At 31.8% G+C, this 24,266-nt stretch overlaps 1 protein-coding gene across 1 annotated transcript; it reads right to left on the bottom strand.

Annotated features, from left to right (window-relative positions):
* Positions 1–512: 512 nt before the first annotated feature.
* LOC132942157 (uncharacterized) lies at positions 513–998 on the bottom strand. Its single transcript, XM_061010470.1, has one exon. It carries the CDS (start codon positions 996–998, stop codon positions 513–515), a length of 486 nt encoding a protein of 161 aa, XP_060866453.1.
* Between the last annotated feature and the right edge of the window lie 23,268 nt (positions 999–24,266).

Below are 24,266 nucleotides of genomic sequence, written 5' to 3'. Positions count from 1 at the left end.
GAGTTATATAGAGTATACCCTGTTTTTGTGGGCCCGCGGTTTTTTATAATCTGTAGGTACCTATATATGTACAGTTTAGCGCACTATAATATAGTATTACTAGCCGACCCGTCACAGCTTCGCCCGTGATTGGTTGTTTATTTTGCCTTCGGACCATGATATGTAGAATTTTTTATTCAAATATTATTGTTTAATGTGATCGGCAAGTAAATATAAAAAACGGTTAATGAAAACGGATTGAAATTTTTCTAGCGTTATAAATGATAAAAATAAATACAGATAAAATAGAAATAATTTATGGTTGATAAAGAATTTGATTGAAGTTGATTAAAAAAAAAAAAAACAATTAAAATAAGAATTTTATAAGACTTCTGAGTATATTTACGAACATAAGTCATGGCATCCTGATTTTTTTCATGCATGTAACGTGGGGAGCCAGTAAAAGAGGAGGGAAGAATTACTTGTTGCCCCACGTTATTAGCATTAATATTTGCATCATTGTTAACAGCATCTCAGAGGTGAACATAAACATCCGCACGTAGTTGTTTTTGATGGTTACGAATAAAGTGTAGTCTTTCAGAAATCATTTTTGCCATCATATCTACGGCGAATTGGCTGAATAATGTTTTGTAATAATGTAGATGATTTAGACTTGTTTCTCTAACCATAAACCTATAAGAATAAAATTGCATGCAGGATACAGTTTTGGTTCGATTTTGGTTATTTTCCTGTAATATATTAATGTGATAACCGTCTTCGCCTCTAGTATACATCAATGGATATTGCAGTGCATCATAAGATCTATTCAATTCGGAAACTCGACTCAAGTGTCCACTCCGACCATGCAGAACTATATCTCTGGGACCTTTATCTTCATTAACTAATAATACAGCTACTTCATCGATGGTAGGTGCATTATATTGACCTCTGTGTTCATCTTGAGGAACTCTGTCAGCATGAATAATTAACTTAAAGTTTTGCAACTCATCAAACGACATCGACTCCAGATTAGATCTAAAGCTCTGTATGAGGTGATTATTTTCACGCAAAACTGTTTGCAATGATTCAATGAGACCTCTTTTTTAAATTTGGAATCATATTTGTTCGAATATATATTTGATCCGACTCTGACATAAAATATATTTGTAAAAATTTAGCATTATTTCCAATTTCGGGTAATAAACTACCTATTAAATGATGCACTTGACCCTGAATTTTAAAATAGGGCATTTAGTTCCCTTCACTTATTTCGTTTGCTCCAAACGATGTCATTTGAAACAGAGTGTTATACCGTCTAGAATTATTAAAGAAATGTTTTGATAGAGGGTGAGAATTATCAATTAAACTTTTAATTAGGTCTGGAAGATCCTCAAATTGGTGTAAAACAACTTTACCGTCAGCGCAGCAAAGTCCATGGGTTTCATCTTTCCATTTTATTGCATGGCACTTAGGACATAATATAGTCATTCGTCCAATTTGAAGCGCTTTAATATTTAAATAATCAATTTCGGATTGATAATTAAACGCTGATTTCATACTCAAAGCGTTACGTTGCTCCCGAGCACGTGTTTGAGAACGTTCTGGTGTGTTATTTTGTTGCCTTCTGTTATACATTCGAGTTGCATTGGCAGTTCTTCTGCTAATGCGTGCTATTTGCGCTCTCGGCATGATAATGAGGTTGATACCGAGTTGCGGTCGAGATTATAATAGGTAAAAAAAAAAATCCGAGTTGCGGTCGGTATCAAAACAGGTTAAATATCAAAATATGTAAAAATCCTAGTTGCGGTAAAAAAATATGATTAATAATTATTATGTTTTAAATATTGTCATAGTTACATATTATTATGCTAAATACAAAAATTAAACGGTCAAAATACGTCCCGCACAATATAGGTACAATTGTTTTTAATTTTTTATGAACTTTTATGAACTTTTTTACTGACAAAAGTGGTACTATAACCTTCAGCAGAGTTTCGGGTTTCAGCCAAAAAAAATTTCAGCCAAATCGGTCCAGTAGTTTTCTCGGTTAGCGCGGTCGAAGAAAAACCCTTACAATTTTATATATAGTATAGATATGTACCTAACTTACCAAATACCTTTTTCACCGAGAAACGCATTTTCGCTGGAGGAATCTAAAAGAAAAGCCTTCGTGTTCTTTCCGATTACCTCAATGTTGCGCGCGTTTTTTCTTTTATTTTTCAATTTCACATTTATTGCGCTGTGCCCGGTCGAAATGAAAACGGCAACGAGCGCGGCTGACGCTAAGAGGACGAAAAAAAATAAGAAGAAAACGCGTCTCGCATGTGCAAAGCACAAGGATTCGAACAATATAGTATGGTGAGTTATGTCGGAATTTAAAATATGATCCAACAAAGTTTAGTTTCGTTTCCCGCAAACAGAATTCAAAAATATGGTTACGGTATACTGAGTGTATATAATATACCTGGGTAACCGAATTATATAGAGTGTACCCTGTTTTTGTCGGCCCGCGGTTTATCATAATCTGTACTTATATGTGTATATATGTATGTTCAGCTGCGCACTATAATATAATATTATGTAGCAGCTACCACCAAGAAACGCGTTTTTGCGGGAGGAATGCAAAAGTTTAGTAGAAAAACTTCGTGTTCTTTCCGATTACCTCGATATTGCGCGCGTTTTTCCTTTTATTTCTCAATTTTTTTCAATTTCACATTTATTGCGGTGTGCCCGGTCGAAATGAAAACGGCAACGAGCGCGGCTGACGCTGAGTGGACGAAAAAAAAAATGAGAAGATAACGCGTCCTGCTGCGGTCGTAAAGCACCGGCACGCGTTATAGGTATTATGGTTCCCTCGAAAAAAAGTCTCTGGCGCTGTGTCGTGCATAATGTCATCGTACTATAAACGACATATTTTTCGAATCCGGTTTTTTTTCGCATGCCAAAAGCGAATTACGAGAGCGCCGCCGACCGCGTCGCGTTCACCGTTTGCAGTGAGATAGTCTTTACTGCGCAAATTATTAATTCCGATTTAAAAATGTACACAACTATAATAATAATAATATCAAATTTATACATTATGATGATGATGAGTAATGACGCGGGGTAAACCGTGCAGAACGCGTATAGAACGTGTCTTAGAACAGCGCATTATCGTATATATATATTTTAAAAAAAAACCGTTTTCAATACATCAACGAAAATATAAGCGGGTATGAGAGAAGACTTACTTATATACTTGGGCGAAGATCGATTTAGATAATATCATTATATATTATAGTATACGAAGACGTATAAGTTTATGTGCGCATCTATTGTGTCGTAAAACGATTAAATGAGAATCTACACATTTTGGTTTATTGTTACTTACATACACTACAGTTATATGCGGCGATTTTTATCTCATCGTTTTCGCGTCATTACGAGGTCATAATATACAAAAAATAAAAACAAAAATTGCATTATACGATCGGTAAGACTATCATCGTGTTTCGAGGTGCGATAATTCGTTAATTTTACGACCAAAACACACACACACACACACACACACACACACACACACACGCACCACGCACACGCGCAGAGTTATGCATTTTATCCTATTTAATCGTGTAGATTTTTCAAACGTCGAAGTACAATATATAATATCATTTATAACATTTGTATTAATCTTACGCACATCCGACAATATATAGGTCCGATACCTACTTAAAAATGACTTAATACATGTAATCGGAATAAATATTTTTACGAGATGCGCGTAAAACGATCGCGAGCGAATCACCCTGTATATAATGCGCGCGCGTATATTACATTATACGTCTCAATAACATAATATAATACTTGCACCGCAGTCGTCCGACAAGAATTCGATCGTGTGTATATATGCAGTGATGATCAACATCGACGTTTCGTCTTGCACATAGGTATTCTGTCTACACACACACACACACACACACACACACACACACACACACGAGTATAATATTCATTTGCGGGTCTATTAACGTTACTCACCCGATAGCTCTGCGCACGTCCGAGCACTGGAGACTTCAACGGCTTTCCGCATATTTTTTTTTTCTTAATATATCATAAATTACTCCGCCGATAGGTTTCACGGAACGACGACCGACGACGACGACGTCACAGCTGGTACATGATATTATAGCCTACCTATATAAGTAGCTACGTATATATCGTTGTACATAGCATGATGATATAATATGCATTCCGCGTCCGTGCAGCCTCGTCGATACGTTTTTCGTTGGCCACACAAAATACACTTGGTTTAGGTCGTAGGTATATATGGTGTTGAAATCGTGACGATGACCTATGTCGAAGACGACTTAATCTCTCCGGGAAAAAATCGTCGTTCGACACGGCATTATGTATTATTATTATTATTATTATTATTATTATTATTATTATTTAATATTATATATACGCTACCGGACGTCGCGCACACACACGGACGATATTATATTATGATGATGATGATGATGATGATGAGAGGTATGTTCGCGTGTCGCGTCCACGACCATGACAATATATATTATATTAATTGGACGGCAGTCAGTGATGGTCTACACACGTTAAATGTGAAGGTCACACTCTGTTATTGTATATTATTTTATTCGGCCGTCTGAGATTTTTATGACACGCTGTATGTTAAGATCGTATAGGTACATATATATAACTAAGGCTGTTTGACGTTATAGTGTTCACGCCATGGTATCATATGTACCTACCAACTTATATAATATATAGGTAATATATATTATTTTAGCGGCTTTAATAAATTTCAATAAAAATATAAAATGTACCTAATTTATATAAATACTCATGCGCACGCACACACATGCAAGGCTGGGCCAGTTAATGATTTTTTTTTAACTCAGTTAAGTTAAGTTAATATGCAACAATAACAAAAAGTTAAAAGTTAAAAGTTAGGTTAACTCAGTTAAGTTAAAAGTTAATACACAATTCGTGTTAATTTTTTATTAAGTTAAAAAAAAGTTAATTTGTTTATACTACGCTAACGCACTTAATTTTTTTCCAACCCAAAACTAAATTATAGGATATAGTGTTAATACTTCATACAGTATTTTCATATAAGTTAGATTCGAATAATATACATTTTTAACTTTAAACAATTTACGATACATATTTTTTGACATGAAAACGAAATAGACTGAAATAGTGAAATATTATAAAATTAAAAATAAAATTAATTTACTTAATTTACTTTTTAAAATGAAAAATTAACTCGTTAATTTCACGTTAATTAAGAAAGAAATGTAGTAAGTTAACAGTTAAGTTAATGAAAAGCCAAAAATAACTAGTTAAGTTAAAAAGTTAAAATAAAATAAACTTTTTAACTCGTTAATGCCCAGCCTTGCGACACATGTACATTTAAATTGTATCTATAGATGATTCGACAATTTTACTCTTAAATTACAATATTTTCGAGTCATATACCAGGTATCTTCTGCAGGATAAACCAGTATTTACCGGGTTCTAATAAATCGACAGTAATTAGGATTATAATTTATTCTTGAGCGGAGTAATACGAAATCATTACTATTTAATGTCGTTCTATAGTTTAAAATCGTAAAAATATAGCAGACTACATTGTAAGGTAAACAATCAAATACAAAATTACAGACCATTGGTATATTAATTTCATAAATTTATTCTGATTTCTACATCAAAATAAAAATAAAATCAGCTAATCAGCATAATAAATCAATTTAAAACCTTGTTTTACGGAAAGTAACGGATTATAATTATTACCTTCATATAAAATAATATAAAGTACTTTTATAAAATAACTCAAATAAATATAATATAAAATTAATTATATTATTATTATTTAAAATTAATATATTAAGAGGTACGTCATATATTACGATGGGATATTAACTGGAAGTTGTAACTTCTGTCTTTCAAATTAGTTTTATAAAGCAAATGGTTGTATTTATGTTATTTGTTTTTATGATTTTACCGGTTACGATTTTAAGGTACTATTTGTCAATTAAATTCATGTACCGAATTCATTACGATTTTAAACGTAATCATCAAACTCCGAGCACCACTACGCACGGTTGGCCGAAATAGAGTCAATACTGAATTCAATCATTTCAATCAATTTGATATCGATATAAATGATAAATATATTTATTTATTCAATTCGTCGACAAAAAAAGGTATTATGGGTATACGGGGAAATTCAATTTGTTTTGCAGTAAATAAGACGCAATATAATTTACTGTTTAGCATTTCACAATATTGTCATTTAAGACTCTTGGGGTCCTGCACTGTAGTAGTTGCTATTGTGCTATATAATATACAGAGTGTAGCAGGAAGACCTGACAAATAAAATAACTCTTGCTCTAATCAATATTTTTTAAATTTTTTATTTTATCATTTACAAACACGTTTATAATAATATACATTTTTTAATATTAAAAATAAAGTTAAAATCTGATAAACATTTTTTTAAGACCTATATATTATATAATATTAGAATATCTTCAATAAAGCGTTAAAATACGGTGCACAGTTGCCATCGTTCGCCATAAGAAATATTACGAACGAACCGCGGTGAAAACGTCGAAATTGGTTTTAGTTGGTGAGGTTTTCTTTAAATATATTCACTTCAGTTTTGTATTATAATTGTTTACGTGCATAAACATAAACTTTATACATATACAATTAAACACTACAGGTAGGCGTTGTTTGAATCATTTGATACAAAACAAATGGTTGTATTTATGTTTTTTGTTTTTTACGATTTTAAGGTACCTACTATCTGTCAGTTAAATTCATGTACCGAATTCATTACGACTTTAAACGTAATCGTCAAACTCAGAGCTCCACTACGCACGGTTGGCCGAAATAGAGTCAATACTGAATTCAATCATTTCAATCAATTTGATATCGAAAATAAAAAAGTCAAAGGTATACGGAGAAAATCAATTTGTCTTGTAGTAAATTAGAAGCAATATAATTTTCTGTTTAGAATTTCACAATATTGTCATTTAAGACTCTTGGGGTCCTGCACTGTAGTAGTTGCTATTGTGCTATATAATATACAGGGTGTAACAGGAAGACCTGACAAATGAAATAACGTTTGCTCAAATATCAATATTTTTTAATTGTTTTTTTTTTTTTATATATATTACATTTACAAACGCTTGCGTGTTTACACGTATAATATACAATATTTTAACACTAAAAATGAAGTTTAAATCTGATACACATTTATATTAAAAAAATTCGAAAAAGCCAACTTGTAAATCTGGTTTATAGAAAAATGTTGGTTGTAAAAACATTTATTTAAGTATTGTAGTTTATTTTTTGAAATTTTTTTGTAATCTCATTTTTTTTTAGTATTTATTGTTGATCCAGTCATAAAAACATTTTAAATGTGTAAACTTTTTTGAATATTGTATGGACATTTTTAAATAGATACTAGTCAACATCTAAAAATTGTTTAAAAGTTTATACTTTTAAAATTAATGAATTGATTCAAAAAAATTTGGTATTTTAAAAAATGATTAAAATTAAGCCGCTTAACTTATTAGATGTTTATGTTTCACAAACAAATGTTTTCTAAAAAGCAGGTTTCCAAATAGGATGTTTTTTATTTTTTTATTTTTAGTACTAAAAATAATAATATAAATGTTATATTATATAAGTCAATAAATGATGTGGGAGAGGGGAAAGTAAAAATGTTGATAAGAACTGAAAAATTTATGTCATTTTTCAGGTCTTCTTGTTACATGCTGTATTATTAAATACACTGATTAAATACACTGGCTCCGAAAAATTTCACCATTTAGCATTATATTGTACAATATTTAAAAAATTAAACCGAGCAATTATTTTATCGTCAGGCGGTCAATATCTTAGAAAACACAAGGAATTTATTAATTTATTATGTTATACAAAACGATGAAAAACATAACATATATATAGGTACTTTTTTTGTTTTGACTATCAGTGTTCTTTGATCTATACAAAAGAAAATTCCTTGTGTCTTATAATAAGACATCGGCTGGTTCACGATAAAAAAATATCCTGTGGGTATATATATATATATATATAGATAAATGGGTTAGTATACAATATCGTTATTATTATACCACCTGTCGGATGACAATATACAACTACGTGGAAATCGTTTGCGGTACTGTATGTGCACATGAAAACCACGCCGGACGCCACCTATAATATAATATATATATAATATAATTACAGGTGGTTAAACCACTAACTATAGGTACCTAGAAGGTTTATATTATAATAGTAACCGATAATAAACAAGTATACGAATTTAATGAATTCTGGAAAGTCGAGGGCTTTGAAACGGCGTTTAAAAGACGCGTGCACAGTGTTAAGTGTAAAAAGGTTCTAAAAAGAATATTGTCGACGACGTTCATTAAAAAAAATGTATCCATTCAAATGTCCCCGTACCGTGGAAGGCATATTATTTGCGTGTAGATCATTAAAAAGTCATTCGAATTTGTTAAGAGTTTTTCGTGTTGTATTATTATGATTACAATAATAATAATAATATAGTCGTCGAATGTTCGATTACAATAATGATAAATGTTAATGTTCAAACGTTCAACGAAACTATTTTACCGATAGACGTTATCGTCTATGTATCGGTGAAAATAATGCCGACCATAATAATTTGTTTAATAAAATAATAATAGGTAGGTTGGTGTATACTATTTATGTTCAGATTCTGACATAAAGATATTATAATATATTTTATATAACAATCGCACAATTATCGATTGAAATAAAACCTTAACTTAATGAAATATCAAATTTTATTCGATCATAAAACCTAACATAATTTATATAGATGTAATAATATTTCCAGTTTTTCTATATTTGCATTTTATCTACGAATGTATCGACGAATTTAATTAAATTAGCTTTTTTTTTATAGCTAGAAATTTATTTTTATTTGTTTACATCAAGATTTGATGAAAAACGTATTTTACGATCAATTCCAGTGCTGAACTCGATAGTAATGATAAAAATAACGAATAAATTTCAATTATAAAAAGTATACGAATTATACTATTATACAAGTATTTTGGTCAATCACTCACGCTCGTATTATTCTACCGCATTCTGGTAAAATTCGGTTGTTGGTTATTTAAAAAGTAGTGATAAATAATCGTATTTAATTAACGATTCGTGTTTAGAATAATAAAACAATACACCTATACAACAGTTTGGATTGTAGTATTGGTATAGTATTGTCTGGAACATAAATAATTGTTGTAAACATTCTCCGTCCATCGTCATCTGCATCACTCTTATACGGCCACGAAACCTATACCGACTGACTAGAGGGTGTGAGCGAGATGAGTGAGCAATTATTATGTAATAAAATTAAATCTTTTACATGTTTAAAAAAAAGTTTAATAAATATGTTTGAATAAAGCTCTTGAAACTTGAATAGTATTAAATCATGAACGATGTTATGGTGTTTACAAAATTATAAAATCGATGGCCACTTTTTTCAAAACCACGAACGAGGTGAATGAATATAAAAAAAAACATTTTCGGTGTAATTTTTTGTACCGAATAGAAAAGAAAATATGTTTGGAGACACGTAATATTTCTCACACGCAGTACAATATTATATTATTATTTAGAAAAATAAATTCCTATTTAAGAAAAAAAAAATGTATAAATATAAATACTAATGTATTGCGTTAAAATATATATTTAAAAAAAAATCACGCTGAGTACTATATCACTGGATGGACTCACTCTTCATATTATTCACTGATACTTTAATATAATATATGATATCATAATTATTTTCACATTAATTTCTGATTGTGCTTATCTAGCATAGATTGTAATTAATTTTCTTTTAAAATAAAACGACTTTTGTTATGTTATATTGATTTATTGAATTTCGATTGGTTTAATATACAAAACACTTTAGTATATTCAACTCATTGAATTTGTATAAATTGTTTGAAGATTAAAGAAGAAAAAAAAGATTAAAAAAAGTATGTAGGATATAAATTGGTATAAAACAATTTATTTATTGGAAAATAAATTTCATTACAAAGACTCACATTATAATATAAAGCTTTATAGTCTTACAGTACACGAAAAGAGTTTTATTAATTTATCACAATATCTCCTTCTCTTGCGAAATCAAATTTACATAGAAGAGGACAAAAGCAGGTCTTCCCATCCCTTTTCTAGTAAAAATGAATATTTTCGAGAGAAGCGAAATCCATTATGTTTCAAAACCCTTATATTTTTTATCATTAATCGATAGATTACGCCACAATTAATTATTTAAATTATCTACACGACGAAATGATTTTTTCGGAAGTCTTTATGCGACCATGTCAACATGATGCTAAACACCGCTTCGAAATCGGCCGATTCAATCGACTGCGCGTGTACATCATGGACATGAGGGGCGTATCCAGGAATTTTTAAAGAGGGGGGGGGGTCCAAATTTTTTGACATGTAAAAAGTATACAATAAGTGATTTGCACCTTAAGAATTTTAAATTTTGTTAATCAATAGGGGGGGGGGGGGTCCATATCCGAAAACCCCCACCTTGGGTACGCCCCTGATGGACATAACAGACATCTCAGAAAATCATATATAATAATAGGACTATAATACGATATGTAGTCAATTGTTAATTATTAATATTACACATCTATCAATAACAATAGGTATCAAAATAGGTAACGGAAATTAGAATGTTTATTGTAATTAATTTAAAACTTTATATATTAGTTCTATTTTTTATCCTTAAACAATATTCTGCGACGTTCGTCCATGGTGACTTTCGTTACCACGGTGATCAATATCATTGGCTATTGTCAATTTTATCAAAATATTATTCGACAGAACTTTTTTATTAACGACCTATTTAGAGGTATCGTATTATGTTAACCTTTTATGACCGTAGCTTGTACTACTTCAGTGTCATACGTCATAAACTCATAATTTTTCACTTAGTGTGTACCAACTGCAGTTTAGAATAAAAATTTATCTTTTTAAACACAATAGTATATTATGATATACGAATGTCGACCTGTACAAACGTTAAAACGTTATATGGCTTACCTATATATCTAATCATGTTTAACTGTTTTAAAGTTAATCATAAAATAGAAAATCGATATAATATGGTGCACCAGAAATTAAAAAATATTTTAATACTATTTTATTATCGTCCAAAAAAATATCGATCGTTATATAATTTGATGTTACATACAGACTTTAATTTTACTCAAGTCATAATAATTTAATATTTACAAAATTCTTATTCAACAGCAACGTCAAGTCTTATCTTCAATATAATTATTTAACTTTTTATAATATATATATGCATACATCATATAATATATACTTACAATTTCTACACTATATGTAAGAGTTATGTATATTTAACACGATATTTGGTTTGAAAATGTAATTAACATAAAAGCTTAACTTTTGAGAAATACAATATTTAAAACGATGTATGGTTTTAAAATAAAAATGCTTTCAAAATACTAACCGAAGTCGTGTTATGTATGAAATAAGATTCTCGTGAACATGTAGGTATATACAATAATAAAGTTATTTATTTAATAAGCAGAATTTATTAACACGAAATATTCGACAGAAAATATTAATCTAAATGCGTCGAGGAGGAGAAGATTCTGCATAGTGCATGTATAATATTTTATTTATCAAAAAATATTTGATTAGTTTTTAATAAAATGAAGACAAAATATTTATCGATATAAGTAACGTACCACGACGCCGCCACAGTTAATTTATAGTACTTATTACAGCAAACAATTGAACGCGGTTTGCTGTTTGGAAAAACTAATTAAATAAAACCAAAGAACTATAAAATATGTCATCGATATATATATAGTTTAGGTCAATCGTCGACTGTACATGATATTATATTTGTACCTCCGATATGTGAAGACCAAGATATCTTGCGCTTAAAAAAAATCTCATACTTGGTTGAACACGTTAAGTCGTGATCTCTATTTATGCAGTCGTCACCGTCGACATCATTATCACCACACATTCGCACCTTTGATGTAACTCGTAGTGGGTGTAGTACGTCTCGTGCGAGATGACATCTCCGAAATTAATTTATAATTTATAACAAATTTTTCCTCAGAATGATATTATATAATAATGCACGTATAAAATGCATAAACGTTGGAATCATTAACCAGCACTATATATTTGAAATCACATTTTGTCACTTCAGGGTAAAACCGTCGTTTAATTTTTTGTATCTATATGGGAAGTACTTTTATTATTTATTGTTATATTTCAAACTCGAAGGCGTTTTCTTAGGAAATTCTCCAATTTTCGCTAGAAAGCACTTCCGTCGTCTTAAAAGGCTTTTATTCTATAAATGTACCTACCTATATATAAAAAAAAAACCCGACTTTGAGTGGCTGGTCAACATTTTGTTAGTACGTTTTAGAACTTTTTTTTATTATTTATACACACTAACCTGCCTCGTTTGCTCCAAAAACCAAAGTGATTTTTTTATTATGTCGTTCACCGCTGCAGTGTTCGTATACGGTTACCTGGGTTCGAGTATAAAACGGATACAAAGTCTATTAGTTGGCTATTATTGATTTTCCTTCGATAAATAAATAATAATGCTGTCTCTGGAATTTCGGATATGACAAGAAGAAGAAGAAGTGAATTGTTGAATTCAACCAAATTCGAATCGATAAATGAAGCAGAAATGTAATATTAAGTCATTCACCGAGAAATTCGTAGTAAATTAAATTACGCACCTAATCGCTATATACTGTTATACAAAATGTACTGGATCTATAATCAGTGTTCGGATGAGATAAGTATTTTTTTTATCTATATAAAGATAAAGATAATTATGCAACTCAAATGTGTCTAGATGGACATAAAAAATAACTTAACTGATATTTATATCTAGATAAAGATAAAGATAAACACTTTTTTATCTAGATAAAAAAAAGGTACAATTATTTTTTAAATGGTTTTGAATTTAGGTATATTTCAGTTGGGCACTAGGAACATGATAATAATAATGATATAAATACAAATAATTACATTATTCATAAACCATAAACTTTGTTTAAGAATCTGTATAAATATATTTACAATGCGTTTGTAAAATTTTGCGATTTTCATCAATAAAAAATGTATCTAGATGAATTTACTTAGATTGGTAAAAAAATTATCTGAGATAAACGTTTAGGTACCTTGTAACTATTTATCTAGATAAGATAAAATATGAACAAATCTTTATCTAGATAAGTCCGAACACTGCCTATAATATTAGAATATCTTCAATAAAGCGGTAAAATACGGTGCACTGCAGTTGCCATCGTTCGCCATAAGCGATATTACGAACGAACCGCAGAGAAAACGTCGAAATTGGTTTTAGTTGGTAAGGTTTTCTTTAAATATATTTATTTCAGTTTTGTATTATAATTGTTTACGTGCATTTACATAAGCTACATACATATAAAAATTAAACGGCTATTATAGGCAGGTGTTGTTTGAATCATTGGATACAAAACAAATGGTTATATTTATGTTTTTTTGTTTTTATGATTTTACCGGTTACGACTTTAAGGTACCTACTATCTGTCAGTTAAATTCATGGCCGAATTCATTACGATTTTAAACGTAATCGTCTAACTCAGAGCACCACTACACGGTCGGCCGAAATAGAGTCAATACTGAATTCAATCATTTCAATCAATTTGATATCGAAAATAAGAAAGTCATAGGTAAACGGAGAAATTAAATTTGTCTTGTAGTAAATAAGACTCAATATAATTTACTGTTTAGCATTTCACAATATTGTCATTTAAGACTCTTGGGGTCCTGCACTGTAGTAGTTGCTATTGTGCTGTATAATATACAGAGTGTAACAGAAGACCTGACAAATAAAATAACTTTTGCTCTAATCGATATTTTTAAAAATTTTTTATTTTATCATTTACAAACACGTATATAATAATATAACATTTTTTTATATTAAAAATAAAGTTAAAATCTGATAAACATTTTTTTAAGACCTACAAAATTTTTTTTATATGTTTTATATTAGAATATTAGAATATCTCCAATAAAGTGTTAAAATACGGTGTACAGTTGTCATCGTTCGCCATAAGTAATATTACGAACGAACCGCAGTGAAAACGTCGAAATTGGTGTTAGTTGGTAAGGTTTTCTTTAAACATATTTATTTCAGTTTTGTATTATAAATGTTTACGTGCATAAACATAAACTTTATACATATACAATTATAAACACTACAGGTAGGCGTTGTTTGAATCATTTGATACAAAACAAATGGTTGTATTTATGTTTTTTGTTTTTATGATTTTAATAGGTACCTACTATCTGTCAGTTAAATTCATGTGCCGAATTCATTACGACTTTAAACGTAATCGTCAAATTTAGAGCTTTTCTACGCACGGTCGGCCGAAATAGAGTCAATACTGAATTCAATCATTTCAATCAATTTGATATCGAAAATAAAAAAGTCATAGGTATACGGAGAAAATCAATTTGTCTTGTAGTAAATTAGAAGCAATATAATTTACTGTTTAGCACTTCACAAAATTGTCATTTAAGACTCTTGGGGTCCTGCACTGTAGTAGTTGCTACTGTGCTATATAATATACAGGGTGTAGCAGGAAGACCTGACAAATAAAATAACTCTTGCTCTAATCAATATTTATTTATTTTTCATATAATTTACAGACCTATGTTTTATATTAGAATATTAGAATATCTTCAATAAAGCGTTAAAATACGGTGCACAGTTGCCATCGGTTCGCCATAAGCAATATTACGAACGAATCGCAGTGAAAACGTCGAAATTGGTTTTAGTTGGTAAGGTTTTCTTTAAATATATTCACTTCAGTTTTGTATAATAATTGTTTACGTGCGTCGTGCATTAACAAAAACTACATACATATAAAATTAAGCACTATTGTCGTTAATCATCACGTTGAAACGAGCTGGTTATACGTCAATAACGTACTAGAATTGAGCTGTTTTTTCTTATAAATTTGTATGGGTAAATTCTACAGCACGTTTCGCTGCAATAATATTTTATAAAAGAGTAAAAACTATTAAAATGAGAATGGAATATGAATGCTAACGTATTAATAATCAATTTCAGACGATGAGCTGAAACGACTGGAAAACCTTGATTGACATAGTATCTGTTCATTATATCTGTTATATTAATATTGTCCAGTTTCAAATAATTGATGTCCGTACACGATGAATATTTTATAAAATAAAAAAAATTTCGACGAAGAGTACTTTTTTCATTCAATACATTTGGTTGGTAAAAACGTTTCACGTCCTTTTTTTTTTTTTTTATAGATTTTATACCAAACTAATATATATTAATCCATATGATACATCTATATTCTATATATATTAATTTTAAAACTAGTGTAAGTACTCAATCATTCATCGTGTGTATAATACATTTAAATATATTAATACTTTAAAATCAGATGATATTAGTTAATCATATCGTTGTAGTAGAATGCAACTTTGTATAGAATTTGTTTGACGTTAAATTTTGTCAAATCGCTATAGTTACAGTCAAACAAACGCATCGATTTTTAATTTTCAGTTGCATGCGAGTCTACGGAGACTTGCTAACGTTTCGACTATACCTCCTTTGAAAAAAGCTCAGGCTGACGGAAACTGCTGAGAAATCGAATTTAGTTCCCTCGCGAGTACTTGCAAAAACATTTGATGTCCGCACCTGGGGCAATTCCGAGTGAACATTCTGATGGGGTTTTTTTTTTTATTATTATAATTTGCCTTCCCTTTATTTTCTTTTACGATTTCCCGAGATTTTAGTGAAATACAAACTGTAAGTTATGTCAGTTTTAAAAATATTTATAACGGTAAATATTACTATTATTTATGTCAAAGTGTACCACGCGCTGCACTCGCACAGATACCTACCTGCAGCGCCTCTCTCAATAAAATGACATAATATTTCTTAAGAGTTACTGTTTATTTATTTATTTTTTTGTTTTATATATGTTTGTCACTGTGTTATGAGGCGAAAAAGTTGCGAAATAATACCATAATAATTTACGACCGTCAAAAACAAAAGTAGGTGGGTACCAACAACACTGTACGTTTGAAAAAAAATAATTAACCAACAATACGCGCAATAATGAAACAGTGCATCTCGAAAACGTAAAAGAGTCAATACAATCATCCGAAAATAATGATCGTAGTACATCGAACAAAATACGTGTTAATACGCGTAAACATATAATATACTCAAACAATTATAATAATATTTTAATAGGTAGGAATACAATGTTATAGCTGTTTTTAGCGCACACTGCAGCGGTGGTTGTTGCTTGTTATTACAAACATCCTTTGTCGACTGATTTGATATTTCATACATATTATATAGAATTAATTTAAAGCCCCCGTAGGGTGTAACGCAAAGGTTATCAGTAAATGGTATTTTCGTGATATTTTATAGTGCGTCGAGCTACCTTTGTTATAATATTGTTATACTACAGCAGCGCAATTTAATATTTACCCATATGTGTCGTAATAAGGACGTGCACAACAATAATATTGTGTACTGTATATTGTAATAATAAATATAAATTATTGTGCACAATGCAAATAGACCAACAAACCATCACCGATCGCGTATACACGGGGAATATTAGTCTTGTATAAGCTTAAAACCTTTTACGTTCTAACCGGCGAACAAATAAAATGTGATATATCAAGAGAAACGCACGATTCGGATATACGACGTTTTGTACGGTGGGTCCGATAGTTTAATTAACACAAATGAACACAATATAGTTAGTCGTAGAAGCCGATTTTACGTCGCAGTGTGTGTTATTAAGTTTTTAAGAAGTTTTGGAGCGATAAAGTACATACGTCGTACTTCAAACGTTTTATTCGATTGGACCTACTAAATAGTATATTGTATGCATAAGTACGTAGGTACTTATACTTCTAAATTACTATACTTATATCCATTATTTCGAGAGAATAATAGTCATCAGCTGCGCTGCAGTTAAAACGCGACTAATATATTATATAGGATCTACAAAATATATATTATATTATTTCATATACGCAGTTATTAAAACTGTCAAAAAAATTATCCGTCCGAAATCTAATATTTTAATATCAAGTATACAAGTATACTTATACAATAGTATGACAAGTTAATCGATTTTTAATAATTATATTCGATGTTCTCGAATTCTGCTCGTTTTAGTGACACTAACACGATTTTCGCTCTGCAGGAAATTTGTGCTACGCGTCCAAACATCACGTCATATCCCCCTCGTGTATAAATTATAATAACAATATAATATATTATGCAAAATTTAAATTGATATTATATGAACGGCGGGCGCACACTTGCAGGATGTACCACGAAAACACGTGGTTTGGTTTAGATACGTGAGTTGTAGATACTTCAATATTTTATCGATTACTATGGTAAGTGTTTGAGGAAGTCCATTGTTTATCGTTCTTAACAATACGATAATAATACGCGAAACCGTCGTGCAGACATGGTCGTAATAGAAATAAGTAAAAATCGGGGTCTCATTCTGGACCCGAAAGTTCGTTGGGAAACAAATGACCCGCAGCAGGATAATGCTGTAAATGAAGAACAGAAAAGGATCCATATGAGCCATGTATTCCGTGGGCTTCAGCAACAGTATGGCATTATCAATTGGGAAGTGTTTGAATTTGGCCCTATGTATATTGATTATAGTATGCCGTGTCTATTGGCAACTCACATAGTGAGCAGCTCGCTTTAGTTTAATAAAAGTCGTTTCTCTCTATTTTCATTATTTCGAGCGAAAAATAGCCTGCAGTTATAAAACGATGCATTATAATATTATGGTAAGTGTTTGAGGAAGTCCATTGTTTATCGTTGCTAGAATATAATAATACGCAAAACAGTCGTGCAGACATCGTCGTAATAGAAATAAGTAAAAATCGGGGTCTCATTCTGGACCCAAAAGTTCGTTGGGAAACAAATGACCCGCAGCAGGATAATGCAGTAAATGAAGAACAGAAAAGGATCCATATGAGCCATGTATTCCGTGGGCTTCAGCAACTGTGTGGCATTATAAATTGGGAAGTTTTTAAATTTGGCCCTATGTATATTGATTATAGTATGCTGTGTCTATTGGCAACTCACATAGTGAGCAGCTCGCTTTAGTTTAATAAAAGTCGTTTCTCTCTATTTCCATTAATTCGAGCAAAAAATAGCCTGCACACGGAAAAAACAAAACAGTTGTTTGTACTATAAAAATAGTAGGATTGACTGTACATTATAATTTATAATTGCTATAGGGATAGCTATAAGACTAATCAGATTTACTTAAATATTATAGTCAAGTTATTATAGTTATTCGGACTGAAATGTGATATCTTAACTATATTTTTTAGTTAATTCAAACATTAAAAACTGCATTAACTATAAAATATAGTAAACCCAACCATAACTAATAACTATATTTCTATAGTAATAATAAGTAAATTATTCTAGTTATTTTACCTATTAAATAGTTATATTTACTATAATTTGTTTAACTTTAGTATTATTGTAATTTTTTTGTTCCGTGCAGTTATAAAACGATGCATATATAATATGGTAAGTTTGAGAGTTAAGTATTGGTATTGTTTGAGGAAGTCCATTGTTTATCGTTGTTAACAATACGATAATAATACGCGAAACCGTCGTGCAGACATGGTCGTAATAGAAATAAGTAAAAATCGGGATCTCATTCTGGACCCAAAAGTTTGTTGGGAAACAAATGACCCGCAGCAGGATAATGCAGTAAATGAAGAACAGAAAAGCTTCCATATGAGCCATGTATTCCGTGGGCTTCAGCAACAGTATGGCATTATCAATTGGGAAGTGTTTGAATTTGGCCCTATGTATTGGTTATAGTATGCTATGTCTATTGGCAACTCACATAGTGAGCAGCTCGCTTTAGTTTAATAAAAGTCGTTTCTCTCCATTTCCATTATTTCGAGCGAAAAATAGCCTGCAGTTATAAAACGATGCATTATAATATTATGGTAAGTGTTTGAGGAAGTCCGTTGTTTATCTTTGCTAGAATATAATAATACGCAAAACCGTCGTGCAGACATCGTCGTAATAGAAATTAGTAAAAATCACGGTCTCATTCTGGACCCGAAAGTTCGTTGGGAAACAAATGACCCGCAGCAGGATAATGCTGTAAATGAAGAACAGAAAAGGATCCATATGAGCCATGTATTCCGTGGGCTTCAGCAACAGTATGGCATTATCAATTGGGAAGTGTTTGAATTTGGCCCTATGTATTGGTTATAGTATGCTATGTCTATTGGCAACTCACATAGTGAGCAGCTCGCTTTAGTTTAATAAAAGTCGTTTCTCTCCATTTCCATTATTTCGAGCGAAAAATAGCCCGCAGTTATAAAACGATGCATATAATATTATGATCTTAATATTATATTTCATACGCAGTTTAAAACTGTCAAAAAAATTATCCGTCCGGAATGAAATTTAATATCGAGTGTAGTGTGCTACAGGATACAATCCAACCGCGAGTTAATCGATTTAAATATAACCACTTCGCGAATTCTGCTCGTTTTAGTGGCCCTACATATAACACGATTTTCACTGTGTGCACGAAAGTTGTGCAATACGCCACTCCGACCACCGTATATCACCCGGGTGTATAAATTATAATAATATTATATACATATTATATGTACGCGAAATTCAAATTGATATTCGTACACGAACGACGGGCGTGCTGCACTCGGATGGACCACGAAAACACGCGGTTTGGTTTACGTTATATGTTGTACGAACATATTATTATTAACGGATTTCGCGAGGAAACTTTGGTCGCGTCAAATCTGCGCTGATCGGATTATAATAATAATAATAATAATAATAATAATAATAATGCATAAGCGGTAACGGCTCGCGGCACCGGAGACTCGGTAGTAGCTGGTAACCGACGACGTGTTGTTCAAATCACTCGACACGACGCAGCTCGTAAACCACGATGGTGACTGGAGAGATTATATTATTATTATTATTATACGGGACGCCTAAGCCCGACGAGGACCCGTCTGACACGTTTTACGTCTTCACTTCGTATTTAGGGGCCGCATAACCTATACACGCGCGACATATAGTACGCGAAACAGACGTGGCAGGTGAGACTTTCGAGAGCTTTTCGTTTTCGCCGGATGATCGAAAAATAGATATGTCAAAACTTTGGCCGCTAGTATGCCAAACAGCATGTTGTATATGTAGATAATACAATATGTATGATTATACACTTATGGACAAGTGGAACTCGTCTCGTCTATACAGCATATTAATATGCCTCTTTTCAACATAGATTTATGGTTTCGGGCTGGGAAACGGACGCGGCAGGTGAGACTTTCGAGAGCTTTTCGTTTTCACCGGATGATCGAAAAATAGATAATATGTCAAAACTTTGGCCGCTAGTATGCCAAACAGCAAGATGTATATGTAGATAATACATTGATTCAATGATTATACGCCCTATTATGATCGTTGTAAATCATATCGTCTCTACGGCATATTAATGTGCCTCTTTTCAACATAGATTTATGTTTTCGGGCTGGGAAACGGACGCGGCAGGTGAGACTTTCGAGAGGTTTTCGTTTTCACCGGATGATCGAAAAATAGATAATATGTCAAAACTTTGGCCGCTAGTATGCCAAACAGCAAGATGTATATGTAGATAATACATTGATTCAATGATTATACGCCCTATTATGATCGTTGTAAATCATATCGTCTCTACGGCATATTAATGTGCCTCTTTTCAACATAGATTTATGTTTTCGGGCTGGGAAACGGACGCGGCAGGTGAGACTTTCGAGAGGTTTTCGTTTTCACCGGATGATCGAAAAATAGATGTGTCGAAACTTTGGCCGCTAGTATGCCAAACATTATGTAGTCATGTAGATAATACATCGATACAATGATTATACACTTATGATGGTTGTAAATCATATCGTCCCTACGGCATATTAATGTGTCTCTTTTTAAAATGGACGTATGTTTTTGGGCTGGGTACGAATTTATTTTCTGACCGATTTTCGCGTGGTCGGCTTGACAAAATTAATTAATTAATTTAATTCCCAATAAAATGTAGTGTGCTTCTAGATATATTTCCACTGAACTCAATCCAAAAGCATATTAATTATATTACGATTCCTCGATTTTCCTTGTAGAGGAAAATTATGTAGTAGCATGTTACTTGTATAATATAGGCATGAAAGACATTTTTTTTTTCCAAAATACGTTTCCAAAACGCGTATGTTTTAACCTACAATATATGTTGAAAACAGTCATCGGCGTCGATAACATTTCTAACTAATTTTTTCTATTTTATAAATTATTATACTGCACTGAAATTATACTGAGGGTCGAGCAGGTTTATTTGTATTTGTGGAATAGATTATGCACTAGAATATCAACAATAAAATATGGTCTGCTTCAATACTGTCGAAAACTCGAAAATAACAAACTTAAATATACCCGCGTTGGGTGCTACGGAAATAATAAATTATAGACGACAAACAACCCTCATGAATAAAGTAAAAAAAATATTAAGAATCAACATGTGTTATATTATTATAAAATATTTATACGGATTTTCGTGATATGCGTCACATCATTGATTATATAATACACATATTATTAATTATTATGGAGCTAAGTAAATTGGGTCCGCGATAATTTGGGTTCGTTTTGAAAGCGGTAAGTTGAGTCCCGGGTATAAAAAAGTAATAGGTAAGTTGGGTCCCGGCTATAAATCCACCACTGCAGCCACCACTGTGCGTACAACAAATAGTTGTGAATCCTATCATGCTGTACTAAACCGAAGATTTTATAGTCCCCATCCTAATATTTTCAATTTTGTGGACGAACTATTACATATACAGTCTGAGAGTTGAGACACATATCAAACTACGAAGTACAATACAAAAAAAGAAAACCACGCTCGATAAAGAAAAATACTTAAGAGAACAAATGATGAAATATACTAATAATATAATAACTCGATTAGAATTTGTTAAATGTTTATCATTTAAGTTTTTACCTAAAACATAATATTTTTAAATATTTTTTGAAAATGTTGACGTACTATTTCATTTAGCGTATTAACATTTTTTCCAGGTACACAGTTTTTTAATCATTTATAGGTACCATATATTATTTATTTAGAACATAATATTATAAAAACCACATATATTTTAATTTATATATTTTTTTCCGGGACTCAACTTACCTACAACCTTTTTTTATTCGGGACACAACTTACCTACTACCTTTTTTTTCCGAGACCCAATTTACCGAGATAAGGTCATATGGGACCCAATTTACCAATCCCGATTATTATGTATTATATATTATAATCAATGATCACACATATATACCTACTATACTCGTATTTCTGTTGACTGTCTATGTAAAACGCATGCCCAACGAGCGATGAGTAATATTATACTATACAATGTCCCGCCTATGTTACGTATTATTATGGATACAATTATAAAAAAATCTTAAAATCTCGTGAAACAAAAGTACCTAGGGTAAAAAATTGCTGTTATTCTAGGAGTCGCAACCCTACGTCGTACAATGTGCATATAATATACATTCGTACGTGTTATTCACAGTTACCCACTTAACATATATGTTTTCCGGGGGAGACTCGCAGACCCTTCCCGCGGAGGTAAGGGCGATGGTGAGGGGGTGCAGTCATTTGGTTGCAGCACTTCTAGTTATTCGTATTTAATAATAATTGTGTAAACTGCGCTATTCGTCCAGCCATGTGTGCCACGTAAATGATAAATTATAGACAGCAAACCATGACCCACATGAGTAAAGTAAAAAATATATGAAGAATCAACATGTGTTATATTATTATCATAAAACATTTATACGGATTTTCGTGATATGCGTCACATAATTGGTTATATATAGGTAATCAATGGTCACACATATACTACACTCGTATTTCTGTTGAATGTCTATGTAAAACGCATGCCTAACGAGCAATGAGTAATATTATACTATATAATGTCCCACCTATGTTACATAATATTGTTATGGATACAATTATAAAAAAATCTTAAAATCTCGTGAAACAAAAGTACCTAGGGTAAAAAATTGCTGTTATTCTCGCAGTCGCGACTCTACGTCGTACAATGCGCATAATATACGCATTCGTATGTGTATTCGTAGTTACTTACTTAACAGATGTTTTCCGGGGGAGACTCGCACACCCTTCCCGCGGGGGTAGGGGCGACGGCGAGGGGGTGCAGTCAGCACTTCTAGTTATTCGTATTTAATAATTGTGTAAACTGCGCTATTTGTCCAGCCATGTGTGCTACGGAAATGATACATTGTAGACAGCAAACCGTGACCCACATGAGTAAAGTAAAAAAAATATTAAGAATCAACATGTGTTATATTATTATCATAAAACAATTATACGGATTTTCGTGATATGCGTCACATAATCGATTATAGGTAATCAATATATGGTCACACATATACTATACTCGTGTTGACTGTCTATGTAAAACGCTTGCCTAACGAGCAATGAGTAATATTATACTATATAATGTCCCACCTGTGTTACATAATATTGTTATGGAGACAATTATAAAAAAATCTTAAAATCTCGTGAAACAAAAGTACCTAGGGGGAAAAAACTGTAGTTATTCTCGTAGTCGCCATCCTATGCGTCGTACAATGCGCGTATATATACATTCGTACGTGTATTCGTAGTTGCCCACTTAACGGATATATTTTCCGGGGGAGACTCGCAGACGCTTCCCGCGGGGGTAGGGGCGATGGGCGAGGGGGTGCAGTCAGCACTTCTAGTTACGCGTATTTAATAATTGTGTAAACTGCGCTATTTGTCGCGACAACGACGACGACGACGACGACGACGATGACTATATAATATAAGCTGGCTATATAATATATATGCGCGAATTTTGCCGGGCGGAAAACGTGTCATTAGCGCGTGTACACATAGTACGTCCCATACCTAGCCCGAAGGTTGCGGCGGCGGTGAGACGGTTAATGAGCCTCGTAAATGTCTTTTTCCCAGAATAGGAACGCGACGAGGGTCTAATAATAATGTAAGGAAAATGTCGAGACA

This window comes from Metopolophium dirhodum, chromosome 3 (assembly GCF_019925205.1).
Source record: "Metopolophium dirhodum isolate CAU chromosome 3, ASM1992520v1, whole genome shotgun sequence".
In the NCBI taxonomy this organism is placed as follows: domain Eukaryota; kingdom Metazoa; phylum Arthropoda; class Insecta; order Hemiptera; family Aphididae; genus Metopolophium; species Metopolophium dirhodum.
The sequence above is the reverse complement of the archived record's forward strand: the minus strand, read 5'-3'. Positions and strand labels throughout refer to the sequence as shown.